We start from the raw sequence: 21,492 nt of genomic DNA on the forward strand, positions 1-21,492 counted from the left end.
AAAAGGGGTTTAATGCATGTGCGTAAAGTATCGTCCCAGATTAGCATGTGCAGTCTGCACAGGCTAATCAGGGACGACACTTCCCGCTTTTATGATATTTTCTGTTTCAGGACAGTCTCTTCTTAGCAAAAATGAAATTAAGGCGGAGAGTGTTTTCCCTGATTAGACTGCATAGGCGACACTTTACAAAAATGTATTAAACCCCTTTTTCACAGAGCTCGGCTCATTTGTATATCACAAACAGTAGTCACACTCAAGCCTTGATTTGTATCATGGTCATAATATTTAACATGTGTTGCCAGATAACCAATGTGTGCATTTAAGTAAATAGTTTTGCATTTAAGTAAACAGATTGTGCAATAAGTAAACAGTTTGTGCATTTAAGTAAACAAAGACAACAAAATGTTGTTTTTTTTAAACAACACACAAAAACAATAAAGAAAATTACTAACTACATCTATGTATATTGTTGAGAACTTGAGACAGTTAAAGGGGCTGTCCAACAGATTTCAAGTTTTGGTAAATTTACAAAAATTTGAAAAAAGTTGTTTCAGATTCGCAAATTTTCATTTAAGTTGTGATATTTTTGAGGAAATAGTAATACTGACCATTTACCATGCTCTTAAATATCTATTATATGCATCTTTTGATGATTTGAAAACCTGAAAATTATAAAGCGTAGTGCGAGGAGAAATGATTGAATAATTTGGAAAGTTCTGTTGATGTCGTTTTATTTTGGGATACTACGAGGATTGCTTATATAGGTAAAAAATACATCCGCTCTAAGCATATGCATGGATGGTCCAGTGGTCTAGGCGGGGGACTTTTTACTCGAGAACTCCAGGGGTCAGTGGTTCGTGCCCTGTTGAGGGTTATTTTTTTCCTTTTTTTAAATTGTATTATTGTTTTTTTACTAGAGACTTTTAGTTCAAATGTTTAAATTTATCAATATAAAGTGTTAAATGACAAGCTTCAATACATGCCAAAATCTGTTGGACGGCCCCTTTAATTTTCAAGTTTGTTACTTTTGTGAAAATAGTCTGTCAACTTTTTTGTAAAATGTCAAGGTTTGAACACACTTTACCAAATAAACAAATTTCCCAAACGGCCACAGGAAGTATTTTGACATCTTCAGGCAATAGGACGCTGTAAAACAGAACAAAATTTTATCATAATACATGGTGAGTAGGGTGACATGAAGTTAATTTTGTATGCGGTGGATCATTTTGCAAGTAAGTCGCAGTCTGTTCTGGTTTTATGCTATTTGCTGCTAATCAGTATCCTAGGGTTTTAGCTTTTAACACTAGAACATAGTAAGAAAGGTCTTAAACTTCAGTTGATTTTGTAAGGGACTACTATTACATCAAATTCCATATCTGAATGGTAATGTGTTAACATACCGTAAGGAAGGCCGATTACTGTGGCTGTCATGATGGCGGCCATCAGAAGGTAGAGGAGAGACAGCCACCAACCTACCAGCAGCACGTACAGACAGTTGAAGGGCCCACATGTGGACACTGCAAGTGTACAAGCATAGATAGAAGAGATAGCCACCAACCTACCAGCAGCACATACAGACAGTTGAAGGGCCCACATGTGGACACTGCAAGTGTACAAGCATAGATAGAGGAGAGACAGCCACCAACCTACCAGCAGCACATACAGACAGTTTGAGGGCCCACATGTGGACACTGCAAGTGTACAAGCATAGATAGAGGAGAGACAGCCACCAACCTACCAGCAGCACGTACAGACAGTTGGAGGGCCCGCATGTGGACACTGCAAGTGTACAAGCATAGATAGAGGAGAGACAGCCACCAACCTACCAGCAGCACATACAGACAGTTGGAGGGCCCACATGTGGACACTGCAAGTGTACAAGTATACATAGAGGAGAGACAGCCACCAACCTACCAGCAGCACATACAGACAGTTGGAGGGCCCACATGTGGACACTGCAAGTGTACAAGCATAGATAGAGGAGAGACAGCCACCAACCTACCAGCAGCACATACAGACAGTTGGAGGGCCCACATGTGGACACTGCAAGTGTACAAGCATAGATAGAGGAGAGACAGCCACCAACCTACCAGCAGCACATACAGACAGTTGGAGGGCCCACATGTGGACACTGCAAGTGTACAAGCATAGATAGAGGAGAGACAGCCACCAACCTACCAGCAGCACATACAGACAGTTGAAGGGCCCACATGTGGACACTGCAAGTGTACAAGCATAGATAGAGGAGAGACAGCCACCAACCTACCAGCAGCACGTACAAACAGTTGGAGGGCCCACATGTGGACACTGCAAGTGTACAAGCATAGATAGAGGAGAGACAGCCACCAACCTACCAGCAGCACATACAGACAGTTGGAGGGCCCACATAAGAACACTGCAAGTGTACAAGCATAGATAGAGGAGAGACAGCCACCAACCTACCAGCAGCACATTCAGACAGTTGGAGGGCCCACATGTGGACACTGCAAGTGTACAAGCATAGATAGAGGAGAGACAGCCACCAACCTACCAGCAGCACATACAGACAGTCGGAGGGCCAACATGTGGACACTGCAAGTGTACAAGCATAGATAGAGGAGAGACAGCCACCAACCTACCAGAAGCACATACAGACAGTTGGAGGGCCCACATGTGGACACTGCAAGTGTACACGCATAGATAGAGGAGAGACAGCCACCAACCTACCAGCAGCACATACAGACAGTTGGAGGGCCCACATGTGGACACTGCAAGTGTACAAGCATAGATAGAGGAGAGACAGCCACCAACCTATCAGCAGCACGTACAAACAGTTGGAGGGCCCACATGTGGACACTGCAAGTGTACAAGCATAGATAGAGGAGAGACAGCCACCAACCTACCAGCAGCACATACAGACAGTTGGAGGGCCCACATAAGAACACTGCAAGTGTACAAGCATAGATAGAGGAGAGACAGCCACCAACCTACCAGCAGCACATTCAGACAGTTGGAGGGCCCACATGTGGACACTGCAAGTGTACAAGCATAGATAGAGGAGAGACAGCCACCAACCTACCAGCAGCACATACAGACAGTTGGAGGGCCAACATGTGGACACTGCAAGTGTACAAGCATAGATAGAGGAGAGACAGCCACCTACCAACCAGCAGCACGTACAGACAGTTGGAGGGCCCACATGTGGACACTGCAAGTGTACAAGCATAGATAGAGGAGAGACAGCCACCAACCAACCAGCAGCACATTCAGACAGTTGGAGGGCCCACATGTGGACACTGCAAGTGTACAAGCATAGATAGAGGAGAGACAGCCACCAACCAACCAGCAGCACATACAGACAGTTGGAGGGCCCACATGTGGACACTGCAAGTGTACAAGCATAGATAGAGGAGAGACAGCCACCAACCTACCAGCAGCACATACAGACAGTTGGAGGGCCCACATGTGGACACTGCAAGTGTACAAGCATAGATAGAGGAGAGACAGCCACCAACCTACCAGCAGCACGTACAGACAGTTGGAGGGCCCACATGTGGACACTGCAAGTGTACAAGCATAGATAGAGGAGAGACAGCCACCAACCTACCAGCAGCACATACAGACAGTTGGAGGGCCCACATAAGGAACACTGCAAGTGTACAAGCATAGATAGAGGAGAGACAGCCACCAACCTACCAGCAGCACATTCAGACAGTTGGAGGGCCCACATGTGGACACTGCAAGTGTACAAGCATAGATAGAGGAGAGACAGCCACCAACCTACCAGCAGCACATACAGACAGTTGGAGGGCCCACATGTGGACACTGCAAGTGTACAAGCATAGATAGAGGAGAGACAGCCACCAACCTACCAGCAGCACAGTACAGACAGTTGGAGGGCCAACATGTGGACACTGCAAGTGTACAAGCATAGATAGAGGAAGAGACAGCCACCAACCAACCAGCAGCAAGTACAGACAGTTGGAGGGCCCACATGTGGACACTGCAAGTGTACAAGCATAGATAGAGGAGAGACAGCCACCAACCAACCAGCAGCACATACAGACAGTTGGAGGGCCCACATGTGGACACTGCAAGTGTACAAGCATAGATAGAGGAGAGACAGCCACCAACCAACCAGCAGCACATACAGACAGTTGGAGGGCCCACATGTGGACACTGCAAGTGTACAAGCATAGATAGAGGAGAGACAGCCACCAACCAACCAGCAGCACATACAGACAGTTGGAGGGCCCACATGTGGACACTGCAAGTGTACAAGCATAGATAGAGGAGAGACAGCCACCAACCAACCAGCAGCACATACAGACAGTTGGAGGGCCCAAATGTGGACACTGCAAGTGTACAAGCATAGATAGAGGAGAGACAGCCACCAACCAACCAGCAGCACATACAGACAGTTGGAGGGCCCACATGTGGACACTGCAAGTGTACAAGCATAGATAGAGGAGAGACAGCCACCAACCTACCAGCAGCACATACAGACAGTTGGAGGGCCCACATGTGGACACTGCAAGTGTACAAGCATAGATAGAGGAGAGACAGCCACCAACCTACCAGCAGCACATACAGACAGTTGGAGGACCCACATGTGGACACTGCAAGTGTACAAGCATAGATAGAGGAGAGACAGCCACCAACCTACCAGCAGCACATACAGACAGTTGGAGGGCCCACATGTGGACACTGCAAGTGTACAAGCATAGATAGAGGAGAGACAGCCACTAACCTACCAGCAGCACATACAGACAGTTGGAGGGCCCACATGTGGACACTGCAAGTGTACAAGCATAGATAGAGGAGAGACAGCCACCAACCAACCAGCAGCACATACAGACAGTTGGAGGGCCCACATGTGGACACTGCAAGTGTACAAGCATAGATAGAGGAGAGACAGCCACTAACCTACCAGCAGCACATACAGACAGTTGGAGGGCCCACATGTGGACACTGCAAGTGTACAAGCATAGATAGAGGAGAGACAGCCACTAACCTACCAGCAGCACATACAGACAGTTGGAGGGCCCACATGTGGACACTGCAAGTGTACAAGCATAGATAGAGGAGAGACAGCCACCAACCAACCAGCAGCACGTACAGACAGTTGGAGGGCCCACATGTGGACACTGCAAGTGTACAAGCATAGATAGAGGAGACAGCCACTAACCTACCAGCAGCACATACAGACAGTTGGAGGGCCCACATGTGGACACTGCAAGTGTACAAGCATAGATAGAGGAGAGACAGCCACCAACCTACCAGCAGCACATACAGACAGTTGGAGGGCCCACATGTGGACACTGCAAGTGTACAAGCATAGATAGAGGAGAGACAGCCACTAACCTACCAGCAGCACATACAGACAGTTGGAGGGCCCACATGTGGACACTGCAAGTGTACAAGCATAGATAGAGGAGAGACAGCTACTAACCTACCAGCAGCACATACAGACAGTTGGAGGGCCCACATGTGGACACTGCAAGTGTACAAGCATAGATAGAGGAGAGACAGCCACCAACCAACCAGCAGCACGTACAGACAGTTGGAGGGCCCACATGTGGACACTGCAAGTGTACAAGCATAGATAGAGGAGACAGCCACTAACCTACCAGCAGCACATACAGACAGTTGGAGGGCCCACATGCAGTTTTAAAGAAATGAAAGCTTGTCAGATTTTTTTTAAAGAGGTCACAGTGACCTTGACCATTGACCTAGTAACCCCAAAACGGGTGTGGCTTGTGGAACTCATCAAGGTGCATATACATATGAAGTTTCAAAGTTGTAAGTGGAAGCACTTTGATTTTAGAGCCAATGTTCAAAAGGTTAACAAAATGTAAAGGTTTTAGCACGACGCGGACTACAAGTTGGCTATGACAATACCTCGGGTTTTCTCTGTAAACAGCCAAGCTTAAAATTAACAAATGGTCAAAATTTTTAAATACATGAAAGCGAGAGTTATGTTTATTCAAAGTTTTGATTTAAAAAAAAAAAAAAAACTTCATAGAAATTGAATTTTACAAATATAGAAAAAATACGTATAATTAATAGGTGCAATTTTTGCAACAATAATACACTGATAAACTGAAGGATATCTCTATTAAATTTTTTAATCAAATTTTAGTTAATCCCCTTGAAACACTTTGCCAGTTTTGCACAACAAAATTATCTTTCGTTATTTGACTCTCCACAAGAAATATGAAAAGCGAAATAACCCAGGTTTTAACCTTTATAGATCATTTTGAACACCCAATTTAATATTTGAGAACTTTTAAGTCAAAGAGCCTTTATGAATAACCAGGATTTTCCAAATAGTTAAAAATACCTGAACTAACAAAAATAGAAACTGATGTGAACAAATTATGTACAGAACCACAATATGAAGTAATACACCAAATGTAAACGCAAGCATTTAGTAAGCTAATAAAACTGTAAAGTACTTTTTTAAGTTTATATAACATTGGAATGAAGAATCATGCAAATGCCCCTATTGACATACCTCTTACTGGTTTAGTTGAGGCTATATCAGCATACAGATCCTTTACTACATCCGACCTTTGTGACAAGGGCCTAAAGGTCACATGACTTTTCCATTTCTTGAAGCCAAACTGTAAACAATAAAAAAAAAATTCATCTTTGATTGAATAATGACATGCATATTTTTTTCTGAACTATTTTCATATATAAATACCCATAACAAGCTATTCCTATTGAGTATATCTTGTGCAGAACATAGGGCGTAAAAAGTCAAGGCGAGAATAATATTAGTAATATTGCTACATACTTTATTGGATTTATAAAGACGAAATTAAGTGATATATATGGGCCGTGCTTTGTAAAAAAAAAGGGTTTCAATTCATATGTGTAAAGTATCTGCACAGGCTAATCAGGGACAACACTTTCCCCCTAAACTGTATTTTTGCTAAGAAGATACTTTCTTTAAACAGAAAATATAAAAAAAAGCGGAAAGTGTTGTCCATGATAAGCCTCTGTGGACTGCACAGGCTAATCTGGTACGACACTTTACGCACATGCATTAAACCCCCTTTTCACAGAGCAAGGCTCATATTATTACAATAGTATTTTTCATTTCATCTCGTTTTCAATAAATTGCTTCTTTTTTTTCCATTTAAATATAAAGGAAAATTATATGAGACAGACAGCCTTATTTGTAGAATCCCATCATTTGTTCTATTGCATTTCATGGTATCTCATTTCAACTGTACCCATCAAGAGATTTACATACAGTAACTTACTGCTGTCTATATAACGATGTTGCAGTTGTTAATATGTCTACCTTGCTAAGGTCTACTGTCTATAACTAATTTGCAGAGGTCTTCTATCAGTTACTAACTTGGAAAGGTCTCCTGTAAATTTCTACCTTGTGGTTATTGATCATGCGCTGTGCTTCTATTGCGTTCTCCGGTGTGATGATCACATAGTTGTCCTCCATTCTCTGCTCTTGAGATCCCCCGTAGTGGGAATGGTCCCCTGAGACAGACCTCTTATATTGCGAGTGGTCGCCGGAGACATCTAGAGTTAAAAAAATATCTTATAGTTAGAAGCACCCTTGAGAAAGTTTTTGTTGAAGCCCAATGACTTGAAGTCCTGGGGACCTTCAAGAAAAGTTCAAGCCATTTGGTAATTTTATCCTCATGTATAAGAACCAAACAATAGATATTAATATAAGCCAAGGGGCAGTTCAAGTCAATCAAGTTCGAGCCATCAGATTTCGACCGTATAACCGCTTCTTTGAAATTGTACTGCCGTTGATAGCTTGAGCTAGCTAGTTGCAGTTTTGTGAAAAACAGTTGAAAAAAATATATGCATAAAATATGCAAAAATATGTATTTAATAAAAAAAATGTATCTAATCATCAAGCTATTTAACGTTAATCAATCAGCATAAATCCCCAAATTGATTACCGAAATGTGCACTGTGCGTCCTTCTTCGTATCTCTGTAGCCACAATATCAGGACCATTACCAAACACGTCACCCACACCGAGTTGCTGGTCTGGGGTGTGATAGTTTGTTGGCCCGTGTGGAACTGGTATAATTGATGTGTCAGCTTGAAATGTGGTCTCCTCTTCCATCTCTCTGTTGTTGACCGTACTGCAGTGTGTGTACAAGCCTGGCACAACATATTTCATGAATTTAAGTGACTTGACATATGAACAGTTTTGACCTTGAAATTGTTGTCACTGATATGAGATGTTCTCTGGGAAAACTGGGCTTAATGCATGTGTGTCAACACTTACCACCTTTATTGTAATTTTTGTTTAAAAGAAGAATCTTGTATACAAAATTTTCGTGTAGTAGGTAAGTTTCATCCCTAATTTGCAGACAATTGACGCACATGCATTACGCCCTGTTTTGGCAGATCAAGGCACTGATGTGCAGCAGACAACAGTCTCATCAGCAGACAACAGTCTCATCAGCAGACAACAGTCTCATCAGCAGACAACAGTCTCATCAGCAGACAACAGTCTCATCAGCAGACAACAGTCTCATCAGCAGTCAACAGTCTCATCAGCAGTCAACAGTCTCATCAGCAGACAACAGTCTCATCAGCAGACAACAGTCTCATCAGCAGACAACAGTCTCATCAGCAGACAACAGTCTCATCAGCAGACAACAGTCTCATCAGCAGACAACAGTCTCATCAGCAGACATCAGTCTCATCAGCAGACAACAGTCTCATCAGCAGACAACAGTCTCATCAGCAGACAACAGTCTCATCAGCAGACAACAGTCTCATGCCATATCTTTGAAATCATGTTTGTTCAATTAAATTGCTTCTAATTTTGTTTTGTTCTGTCAAACGTTTGAAATGCAACAGAAGGTCTCCCTTCATTAAATTGTATCTTTACTTACTATTAACCTGTTAAAAAAGCAGTAGGATGTGTAAAATACTGCAAAATAATATATATTTGCATAAATAATTTTGTTGTTTAAAAAAAAAGGTGATTTCACGGACACATACATTGGTGGTATAAGTGCTAGACTTTAACTCCTAGGGTCAGTGGTTTGAGCCCAGTTGAGGATTACTGGCTAGATTTTAACTCCTAGGGTCAGTGGTTTGAGCCCAGTTGCGGATTACTGTTTTTCTTTCTTTAATTTTTTATTCTAGTCCTTTCTGGAGATATTTAGTTCCCATGTTTACATTTATTTATTTAAAGCATTTAATGACAAACATCAAAACATGCACAAATCTGAAAAAAGGTCCCTTTACGTATTGAATAGGATTTGACAGTGCACAATGAAATTAAACAAGAGCACCGCATAACGGGTGCCAACGCTCGGCTGTGAAAGCTTGTCAGAATTTTTTATTTTTTTTAGAGGTCACAGTGACCTTGACCTTTGACCTAGTGACCCAAACTTGAGTGTGGCGTGTAGAACTCATCAAGGTGCATCTACATATGAAGTTTCAAAGTTGTAGGTGGAAGCACTTTGATTTTAGAGAAAATGCTAAGGTTTTAGCACGACGCCTACGGCGGACGGCTGATGGCGGAAGACGACCTGGCTTATGCATGACAATACCTCGGGTTTTCTCCGAAAACAGCCGAGCTAAAAATTAATACATGCGTTTAATACTTTGAATGTTCATAATGATGTTAAGATGATAATATATGTTAAATAAAAAAAATAAAAATAGCATAACAAACACAATATTACTATAGTATACATTGTATTGTATAGTATGTATTTGTATTGTTTGTGTACTAAATAATTTATTGAGTGCATAATCTGTTTGATGTATGTCCTGAGTAAAAATTGTTCAGAACAACCAAAACTAAAATAGTATGAATCATAAATTCACTTGGAGCAGTGTAACACATATTTAATATAATTAAATAACAATTACTGTCAGTTGGAATACTGTTCTTATTTGATTCAAAACTTAACAATAACAGTTTGTAGAGGGAACACATTTATACTGTTTTATATCTCTTTTACAATTTTTCATATGATGTAGTTAAAATATAATTAATAAAAAATTTCAGCATATCTTAAGGAGGCTTCAAGCATCATAACATGTTTTTTCTTCTTCCTGAAAACTTGTGAAATTAAGTTAGATCAGCATTGCGCTCTATATATTTACCATTTACGCTTACATAAAACACTTAAAAAATAATTTTAAATCATGCTTAACTATTTTACTTACAAATTTATTGCTGTAGTTATACAATACAAGCACAATAAACTCAGATTTATGTGTACTACTTGCCTTAGTTATAATCTCAAACAGCAGTTTCACACCAGTGAACAGTCACCGCAGCTATGTCAAACTCATGTGACTTGTCGGCTCTTTAAAGCAAGGTCTCAGGTAAAATGTTCTGATTTTCTCTTAACATTGTCCATTTTTTGCAATTTATAATTATGGGCATGTGATCTGATTTAGTCAGTTTTTTTATTTTAATTTTTTTTTGCCGGTGTGAGGTATAAAGAATTCTGTAACTGACTGCAAACTGACCTTGATACCTTGCGAATTGGAATGCAATGCATTAAAGTGCGGTAACAATTCCGCTGCTGACACGATGGCTTGTTTAAAGCTTTAAACATTTACGTGTTTAACGGTCAAATTCGAAAACAATTTTTAATATTTTCTTCAAAGTGTATATCAGGTTACTGAACAACAATTCTTATATAAACTAAAAATGTTGAGTGCACAGAATGCATTATCGTAGTAATGACCAAATATGAGAACACAGCCTTTAAGCTGTGGCGCTGACATTCTTCTAAATATAAAGGGGTACACACTTTGTATTGATATCAAATTGAGTGTAAAACTACTCTATCTCTCAAACTTTATTATTATAGATAGAGCTACAATTGTTTTATGCTGAATACGCAATAACAACGTTGCTAAACAAACTGTAGTATCCCTTACCCTACACCTCCCAAAAGTGAAAAGTGGATGGAATAACATATTTATGTTAATGTGAAATCTGTTTGTAGATTGAACGTTTTCTACAGCGAAAAGTTTCAGGCCTACCGGCGGAAAATTGTATATTCAAATTGATTGGTCGTTTACAAAGGTCAGGCTAAGGTGAAAAGCTGGCTTATACAGCTTCGCCAAATAAATGAACTTGGCATGGACAGTTAGTTTATAATACCATTTCTCCATGTATTGAATACTACAGCAAGGGACATGGGGGCACCAGGTATTTATGTGCTTTGATTGACATGGGCCCAGTGAATGCAGCTTAGTGAATACTACATACATGTACATAGGGAGCTTTTGTAAATAGTTATTTTATTATGTGAATAAATACTGTTTAAAACAAGAGGGCCTGAAAGGCCCAAAGTCGCTCACCAGAGATAAAAAGAAATGACCTGTTCTTTGCAGCCCAAGATATCAATAGAACAAATGTTCTCACCAAGTTTCATGAAGAATGAACAAATGCCCCCTAGCGGAAATGTTTTCAATAGACTGGAACCATTTTTGAACTCGTCCAAGATATTATTGGGACAAATCTTCTGACATAGTTTCATGAAGATCCAACAATAAATGTGGCCTCTACAATGTTAACAAGGCAAATATTCATGACGCACAACGGAAGACAGACAATTTACAAAATTGACACAACTGTGGTAGTGCGGTCTTACGCAAGTGAACCGGTCATGGGACGGTTAGGAGTTATGTAACTTTGTGAGCACTTATGTTATACGGAAATATTTATTGAGTCTTATTGAAGAACGCTTAATTCTAACACACTTACTGGCTGTAATTCAATTAACTAAAGGCGTCCAGTCAGATACGCCTGAATACACTCAAGGAATTAATCTACAAGTGAAAACCAAAGCAGCTTTAATGAAAATAACTAACTTTAGTCTAAAGAATCTATGCATCGTTAAAAATGGACAAATACAGCAAATGTAAAAAGAAGTTCACAATCTGTCAAAAAAAACTGATATAAATATTAGTTACTGTTAGTCTAGAAGTTGCTTCAAAAATTTTAGTTTATAAAATAAGTCTAACTTAATCTAAAGAACACAACTTATGGAGAGTGGAAAACTCCAGTGACTCAAATGTAAAAAATAAGAAGAATTTACCAAAGTTATTTCAATCAAAAGAGTCTTTCTAATTTAGAAAATGCCAAATAACAAGGTTGCCATGGAAACAGTTTCATAGCACAGTAGTCTTCTAAATACACCAAAACACAGTAGGTTAACTTGGCTTATCAGTAAAGATCAAAGATAAGGCTCTACAGTGCATTAGGACATGCAGTGCTCCAGCGCCCCACCCTGCCCTCCCGAACCTCCGCCCTGCCCTTCCTAGGGCCCCCCTGCCCTTTTTTTTTTACATATGATAATTAATAAATCTCTTATAACATTACAAGTAAATAATTTATTTCTCATTATAGACATTATAATTAAATGGTTTAATAATAATGGGAATAATATATTCTAACAATTATTAATAACATATAAATTAACATGCAACAAGAAGCATTTCAAAAAAGCCCGCGCGCATGAAAGTGCCCTATTGACAAAATACTGCGCGTAAAAAGTGCCTTTTTGACAAAAAAGCCCCCCCCTGCCCTTTTTAAATCCTAGCTGGAGCACTGACATGTACAGTTATTTTATGACATAGGTTTATTAAATTGCATGCATACTACTGTCTTTGTGTACACCACATTTTATGAAAGAAGTCCCAGGTTTATACAAGGGAGTTAACTATTAGTTAACTATTAGAAAGTATGTACAAGTTATCTTTCTGAAACATTATGGCTTATCACAACTAGACTGTTCATATGTTTTCGCTTAATACATATAGAGAAAACTGCCCTAACCCCTGGCGGCCATGTTTTTCCACCAATCATGACCATTTTCGAATTCGTCCGAGATATCTTTAAAATTGATGTTTATAATTTTTTTATGATGATTAGGCAAAAAATGTGACTTCTAGAGTGTTCACAAGCTTTTTTACTATATAAATATAAGGAAAATGACCCCCCCCTGTCGGCCATGTTTTTGATCCGAACCATTTTCAAACTCAACCGTCATGTCCAGAAAACACATGTTCTGACCAAATTATATGAAGATTGGACCAAAAATGTGACTTCTAGAGTGTTCACATGTTTTCACTATATACATATAGAGAAAACTGCCCCGCCCTCTGGCGGCCATGTTTTTCAAGGGATCGGAACCATTTTTGAACTCAACCAACATATTATTTAGACAAACATTTTGACAAAGTTACATGAAGATTGGGCATCAAATGTGACTTCTACAGTGTTCACAAGTTTGTTTGTTTTTTTGACCTAGTGACCTAGTTTTTGACCCAGCATGTCCCAGTTTTGAACTCAGTCGAGGTATCAATGGGACAAATGTTCTGCCCAAGTTTGATGAAGATCAGACAATAAATGTGGCCTCTAGAGTGTTCACAATGCAAATGTTGATGACGCACGACGAACAAAAGGCGATCACAAAAGCTCACCATGAGCCCTTTGTGCTCAGGTGAGCTAAAAAGTAATATTCATCATCATCTCTATCACCTCTACGGTCTCTTTGTCTAATATGTATTGATAACTTTGTTGTAACAACGTATGAAAATAATAATGTAATTTTTTATTCAACAAATGTATGCAATAATTGTTGTTGAACAATAAACCCATGTTGTAAGTTTCATTTACCTAAAATCAAAATATTGCGCAATTATATAGGGTATCAAATTCTCCCGCTTCATTATTATCTTCATAAATCTAGGTGGAAAGTGATCTTAGTCTGCTACCCTGTTAAAAATATATTAAGACTTTATTAATCATGTTGTGCGTCAAAAAATATAATACCTTTTGCATTGAAATAAAGTGCCATATTTACCTCTGTAAACCTAACATGGCATTTTTGCAATGCACAGACTCTGTGATGTACGTTTATAATAAAGTTCTCTTTTAAAATGCTAACATGATTTTCCTTAGTCACATTATTTGCCTGCTGAATACATAGTTAAGGCCCAGATTATATGCACATCTGAGTAAAATATGCATGGAACTATCTTATTTCTAGTTCACAGATTGGTAAAATGACGACTTTCACAATAATTGTCACATATTCAAAAAGAAGAACAAATGCATTTATGTTGACAGTAACATAAATACTCAAAATCAAAGAATATTTCGCAAAATATTTTGCAATATAATGTTAACAAATTCAAAATCAGTTTTCCTTACAGAAATAGCCAAAATTTCAACACTAGATGTGGTATAGTAACATAGATTTAACAAGAGAGGTAGATATCTACTGACTACGTCTCTGATTTAACGAGATACAAAATGCTCGTTACCATTTTTTTGTGGAACATATATTCCATTTTAATTTTCCACAATATCTATTCATACGAAACACATGCACTAATTAATTATGTTACATGAACATGAGTTGAATATATTGTTCCACAAAAAAATGCATCTTTTGTTCAATGTTTAAGTTTATTTTGTAACTTCAAACCAATAAACTGCAAATAATTAAAAACTCACCTGGAATACTTAAAACAAGAAATATATTTCTTTTAAAATAAAGGTAAAAATTTTACATTTCTTACAAATGAAATTGAAAGCAAAGTTAACGTTTAATTGTTTTTTTTCTTCAATCCTATGACTTAAAGTCACTATCACGCTCACCAATACATACGGCTACTGTATTATGCTATATAAAAACATTCGACAACAAGTAGTACCATACGATGGTTAATTACAATAGGAAGACCCTAAAAACAAGTAACATTGATGTAAAAACGTTATATTACAATCATTCGGCAAGTTTTAAGCATCTAAATATCGTTCCACGATGTAATCTACTTTCGCTTTCGAGTCAGGATCGGATTCATTCGGGTTGCGTTCATTTGCATAATTTATACAAGCCATTTTCGCATTCGCTAAGTTCCAGTTACCCAGAATTCATTTTGATTTCACAGAATGATTATTCATGAGAGCTACATCATGCTTCCGACGCTTACCGTATCCAGTCTCGTGTTCGCCCGTAAATGTTCGGATATTTCACGGGAGATATAAATGGAATTATTTGTGGCCACAAAAAAATAAAAACGAGCATTTTGTATCACGTTAAATCAATTCTACCAGAAAACATCTAACGTTGAAATTTTGCATTTTGCTAAAAGGAACATTGATTTTTTTATGGGTTAGCTTTATTTAACGAAATATTCGATATTTTTGAGCGTGATTGTTACTTTAATCAACCCACCTATGAAATGTTTGTTATCTAGTGTACAGCAAATAAATCTACACCATTATAAATGCATGTTTATAAACTTTATGAATCAATATGTAATACATTTATACAGTGACTATGCAAAAATTCTAATATGCAGATTGATTTCAAATTTACATGTAATGATGTTTGACTTATATGCATCTTATATTGTACATAATAAGTGTTTCATACACTTACATGTACAATATAAGATGCATATGATTTAAACATCATTACATGTACATTTGAAATCAATCTGAATATTATAATTTTTGAATAATAATCTACACAATTTTAAATGCATGTCTGTTCACTTTATGAATCAATATAAACTACATTTATACACTTATATACACTACGTCTAGCGCGATTTCTGCCATCCACCGTGGAAAATTTTTCATTAGCATGGAAAATCACCGCGATCTGAAGATGTTTCCGTCATGATAGAAAGCGTCCACAGTGGCTGAACACCGCGGGCGCTATTGGGAAATCAATCTCACAGTAGACCACCGTGATCGCGGTGGACCACCGCGGCCTCGGTGGTTTGCGGTGAAATACAGGTAAATGTAAATGAACATGTATATTTTGATTTTGCAGACTGTATCATTTTTGCAAAGTGTTGGTGTGAATTACAATAACTACAGTGTTTTGTATTTCAATTTACGCGGCACCTTTAAGTCTGTCGACTCCCATGCAGAGTTGATAATTACTTTATTTATTATAAAAGATCTGTTAACTGGTAATTAGTTTCTGTGAATGTCGAATTAGAGTTTCTTTATTTACCAATTAACCTAATTATATCAAAATATATCGCCGTCTTATTGAGTAGATGAGAGTGTGAAATTTTTTTTTTATTGTAATAGAAAATACCGACAGAAGTGAGAAGATGCGTTCAAATACCATCTGTTCTGTTATGTGTAAATGGATGTAAACAACAAATTCTCCATTTTATTCGATATACTAAATTCATGTAGACATCAAATTCTCCATTACATCACTTTCTCCATCATTATTTCGTAAGAAAACAAGCGTTTTATTCGTATTGTAATACGGCACATGTACAATAAATAGACATACATAAACATGTATAACAAAATCATATTTATAACATAATCAGTATTTAAATGCATGTTTATAATATTAATAATAAAAAACTCGTCAAAGTTGCTACTATGTTCATTATTTTCCGAAATCCATATTCTTGGTCGTATCTGAAATAAAAGAGTTACACAGTTTAAAAAAAGCTAAATGTGAAATTATGACTCGTTAAATTCACCGCGATTTCTTAACAACACTTCTTATCGATACTTTATAAATTTGATATACATTGTATTTGCTCAATGCACAACATTATTGTACAGGCCTTTTCTGCTCTATGCCACAGGTCCGAATTTCAGCCCCATTCCCAAGTCAAATCTGGTTGTTTTTTTCCCCAATTGAAAAAAAAAATTCCCAATTCCAAAAAAATCTTAAATTATATAAGTTAACCTGATCCAGTGTAGACAATAGAACAATATTGCATAATTAAATTATTTGTTGCCTTGAATTTGTTTTAAAAACAGTAAAATATGTTAAATTGATTATTTAAGACTTTCCTTATTTGCCCCAAAATCTGGCGTTTCATGCGATTTTTTCCCCCTCAAAAAAGGCCAGGCCTTTTCCCCAAAATCAGATAAAAAAACCTGCACTTATCACACATGTTCATAATATTTTGTAAAATTTTATTAATGTGTTATCAAAATAGTTGTTATTTAACAGTTAACGACTTCTTTGAAATATAAAAAACACTATTTACATGTGATTATTTTTCCCAATTGAGCCAGTTTTGTGATTTTTTTTTTCCCAAAATGGGTTTTTTCATGATGCGAAATTCCCAAAATTCCAGTGTGGCGTTTTCCCAAAATGGAGCGGAAAAGGCCTGTTGTAACACAATAAGTAAATCAATATTTACCATAATATTACGATTTCTTTTTTTACGTTATTTTACATACAGTGTATGTTTCAAATGAACTTGTTATTGAACAAAGAACAGGTATACAATTAGTCACTCACCAACATGACAACTGATCTTTTCGCATAACTATGATATTAAAATATTGCGGAATTTAATACTTACTGCGGATGTCTCAAATTTGTACATGTACATTTATTCGATCCAATACATGTAACAAAAGAAACAGGAAATCACAAAAATAGTCTGATATCAAATTACATGTACATGTAACATGTTTGTATGTTATTGTTGGCGAGCTATATATGTACACAAACGAGCAAGGGTTTTCGAATGGTTAACAAACAAGAGCTGTCAGAGGACAGCGCGCTCGACTATTCGAGTGCTTGACATTATAACGTAAGCCATCATGGGGAAATTGTTCATATTCAATAATTTATTAGACGATCTTTCAAAAGTAAAAAAAGGAAAAAAAAAAAAATTGGGGGGGGGTGAGAGGGGGTAAAATGTGGGGAGTGGTCATTTATTAGACGATCTTTCAAAAATAAGAAAAGGAAAAAAATAAATATTTTTTGGGGCGGGGTAGGGGGTGAGAGGGGGGTATAATGTGGGGTGGGGTAATTTATATAAGATGATGTTTAAAAAGAAATAACAAAAAAAAAATTGGGGGGGGGGGGGGGTAGGGGAGGGGTGAGAGGGGGGTATAATGTGGGGTGGGGTAATTTATTAGATGATGTTTAAAAAAAAATGTAGGGGGGGGAGGTTGGGGGGGGGGGGAGGGATTCTGGGTAGGGGCGTGGGGTATTGTTTGAGTGGAATCCATTGTGGTTTTCAGGTAAGTGTTGTTTTGTCAAAGTAATAATAAAATGTGATCATAAATAAAGAAGTTATGGCAATTTAAGCAAAATGTTCAATTATCTAAGTGTACAAGGGGCCATAATTATGTAAAAATGCTTGATACAGTGGTCTGCTCTAGTTTATACATGTAGGTTGGGGTCATGTCGGTAAACAAGTATGCAACATATAAAAGCATTATGCCAAAGGATATAGGAAATATTTGGGGTAGTACGCAAACTTTAACATAGATTTATCAATAATGTGCATATTCTAAGTATAAAAGGGGCAATAATTATGACAAAATGCTTGATAGAGTTGTCTGCTCTTGTTTATATGTTGGGGTGATGTTGGTAAACAAGTATGCAAAATATAAAAGCAATATGTCAAGGGACAATGAAAATAAATGGGGTATTACGAAAACTTTAACATCTGCTGCATATTCTAAGTGGAAAGGGGGCCATAATTATGACAAAATGCTTGATAGAGTTGTCTGCTCTTGTTTATAGGTTGGGGTCATGTTGGTAAACAAGTACACTTCAACACCGTTATTTCGAACACCGATAATCCGAAGTCACCGTTATTTGGAAGTATTTTTCGGGTCCCGATTGTGGTTTTTCTTTGTTCAATGTAAAATTTCATTGTTAATCCAAACTTCGTTAAACCGAAGAAATCGTTAATTCGAAGTGATTATGTCGGTCCCAACACTATAATTTGCACCTTATTATCAATCTTTAATCCGAAGTCAAAACTGCAAAACACTGAGCGTAATTTCACACCTGTCGTCTGCGCGTTGTGCGTCAAAGCCGATAATTACACCTTTGTCGCCTGCGCGTAGCATGTTAATTTTATAATGTCGTCAAAAGCCGACGACGAGGCCGACAACACATGAATGAACATGATATCTAATCAACGTGTGACCACATGCATCAACGACGTAAGGCAGTTCTGCGAGCAAAACACGGGCGGAAGCCAGTTCTTCAATTTCCTTGACAAATTGGAGAAATATGTTACACGCGTCCAGTTTAGTGCTGCTAACGCCGGTGTTCAGAAAGACATCGCGTCTTATTTAAAAAAAAAGTGAATTCATTTCCGAAAATGTATTCATATGTATTTACATGTATGATGCGCTATGCATTATATTTTATATGTTCTGTAATTAGAGAAAGATAAAAAGAAGAAAAAGGATCGTTTTATTCCTCCGTTTGTTACAAGTAGAAATCTATTGCTATCTGACTAGTTTACGTTTTTAAGTAAAACAATTATTAAAAGCACAGTGTGACCGAACCATGCGAATTCCACAATGTTGTATTTTTTCAGGATCAAAGAAGTCGTCTGTCAAATGTTTATTTCAAATAATCGTTTATCCGAAGTTTTTTTAACGGTCCCGACGACTTCGAAATAACGGTGTTGAAGTGTATACAAAATATGACAGCAATATGTCAAGGGACAATGAAAATATTTAGGGTAGTACGAAAACTTTAACATTTGCACGCTAACGCCAATGCCGACGCCAGGGTGAGTAGGATAGCTCTACTATATATATTTCATATATAATAGTCGAGCTAAAAACAAATCTTTAATTAAGAACAACAAGGGAAACTTCATGCAGAAACAATTGAAACAAAACCTGAAGCATGAAACTTAAACTATACTCACGCTCGATGTAAGACATGTCAATGATTTGGTAAAGAGGGCAAACACGAGAGAAAGAGTTGAACATTCTGTGATTTTATTATGAAGTGCATGTAATACACGTACATACAAAGTTTAAAAAAACAACATTATACGATCTGCAATGTGAATGAACATGTACATTTCGATATTGCAGACCGTATATTTGTATAATGTTGTTGTTGCACATGTATTTCACCGCGAACCACCTAGATCGTGATGAGATCAATTTCCCGATAATGCTGAGACTGACACCGCAATTCGCCACGGCGAAATCACCGTGTTCAACGGTGTATTGCGGTGATATATTGTCCACTCTGGGCTTAATCACCGTGATGGGTGGTGGATGGCAGAAATCGCGCTAGACGTAGTGTATGCAATATTAGATACATCATTACATGTACATGTAAAATCCATCTGCATATTTTACAGGCAAATATGAATTATATTATATCAGAATAATGAACGTGTCCTAAATAACATGATATAAAATGTATTAATGCAAACAACCCGGTACAAACGCAATTCTTGTCTAAAACAAAGCCTCCAAGTATAAACACTGCGGCTAATATAATGGGACACAAAATCTATTCATATTGAAAGTCGAGTGTGGAACTGTTGTACATCATAACATGTATCTGCTTTACAACTCTATCTGAGATACAAAAGCATCAAGCTCTACCTTTGGTAGGCGTGGTTGCGAAATACAATGCTATAATTATCAGCTCTGCCAATGCGGAACTAGAATGTATAAATTCAGGCCAACTGACAGGAAAATGTTACTTTATTAGCTGTTGTTCAAGGTCAATAAAGGTCTTAACCTTTCTTAGACAGCTGAACCGAAGTTAAGAGTGGGCACAACAAATAAGGGTTGATATGGTGAAAGTAATTTAAAAAATTGTTACACCCCATATTTTTGGGCTGGTTGTTGAGTTTAATTAATCAGTATAATAAATCATGGCCAATAGTCATTTGTGGACAAATAGTCATAAGCAATGAACAGATATATATAGAACAAGACTTTTGCCAAGCAATATTAGTCCCCTACCTGTGAAACTCCACCATTTATATATTTTTTATTTGTTTCCATAGCAACCAGAATTCTTGACGTAGGAACAAAATGAAATGACGTGCATAATGTCCATATTGCCATCTATCCATGTTTAAAGTTTCATGGAAAAATATGAAAAACTTTTAAAGTTATCGCAGGATCCAGAAAAGTGTGACGGACTGACAGACAGACACACGCTGACACAGAGCGCAAACCACCGGTAGGGGACAATAAACATATTTTATTTAACCTACCTTTTGATTATATTCGAAAACAAATATTTTAATTTTATTTTTTACATGACACGGTATTCTTGTGTTACTGTTCAAGCCTTTTTAGTCTTTAATTTTTTCTTCGTAAATAATTTGAGAACATTTGACAAGTCTCGTGACTTCGCGAAAATATGTGACATGTAAACATTGAATCGAATTAATACGGCTGCTTGTTTTGAAATAATCAGACCGTAGCGGCTAACTATCACTTGATTTGCTAACTTTCAGCGGACTTTCAAGATCAAAACAAATTATTCGTTTTATCCAAGGTAGATCAAACTTGGTCTCGCAGCAGAGCTAACCAATTTAAACACTAGCATTTATTAGTGCTAGCATAAAAGTTCAGCTTGCACTAGAAAATACTGGTGATGTTTTGGTTGTTATTTTCTCTGAAGCTGTCCATTTAGCGTCCTTTAATCCTCCAAAAAGGCTGCTCAATATTCCTTAAAAATATTGGATTCTCTGTTGATACCCTTCAGATGTCTACTTTGTATGC

At 37.7% G+C, this 21,492-nt stretch overlaps 1 protein-coding gene across 14 annotated transcripts in view; it reads right to left on the minus strand.

The window, feature by feature from the left end:
- LOC127842626 (uncharacterized) overlaps positions 1-21,153 on the minus strand; it is a 39,299-nt gene extending 18,146 nt beyond the window's left edge. Inside the window, exons 1-7 of one of the 14 annotated variants that reach the window (XM_052372228.1) lie at positions 20,979-21,153; positions 7,923-8,129; positions 7,379-7,530; positions 6,497-6,605; positions 3,495-3,539; positions 1,401-1,472; positions 1,085-1,146 (exon numbers count right to left, since the gene is read on the minus strand). In XM_052372228.1, coding sequence (XP_052228188.1) covers positions 1,085-1,146; positions 1,401-1,472; positions 3,495-3,539; positions 6,497-6,605; positions 7,379-7,530; positions 7,923-8,091 — 609 coding nt within the window. In that variant the 5' untranslated portion in view covers positions 8,092-8,129; positions 20,979-21,153. Of the gene's footprint in view, positions 1-1,084; positions 1,147-1,400; positions 1,518-3,142; positions 3,188-3,494; positions 3,540-4,729; positions 4,775-4,905; positions 4,951-4,993; positions 5,039-5,167; positions 5,213-5,343; positions 5,389-5,431; positions 5,477-6,496; positions 6,606-7,378; positions 7,531-7,922; positions 8,130-14,481; positions 14,608-19,658; positions 19,679-20,721; positions 20,930-20,978 lie in introns of those variants that run through there. The other 13 variants (XM_052372229.1, XM_052372220.1, XM_052372218.1 and 10 more) reach the window with 13 other exon arrangements.
- Between the last annotated feature and the right edge of the window lie 339 nt (positions 21,154-21,492).

This window comes from Dreissena polymorpha, chromosome 8, assembly GCF_020536995.1.
Source record: "Dreissena polymorpha isolate Duluth1 chromosome 8, UMN_Dpol_1.0, whole genome shotgun sequence".
NCBI lineage: Eukaryota > Metazoa > Mollusca > Bivalvia > Myida > Dreissenidae > Dreissena > Dreissena polymorpha.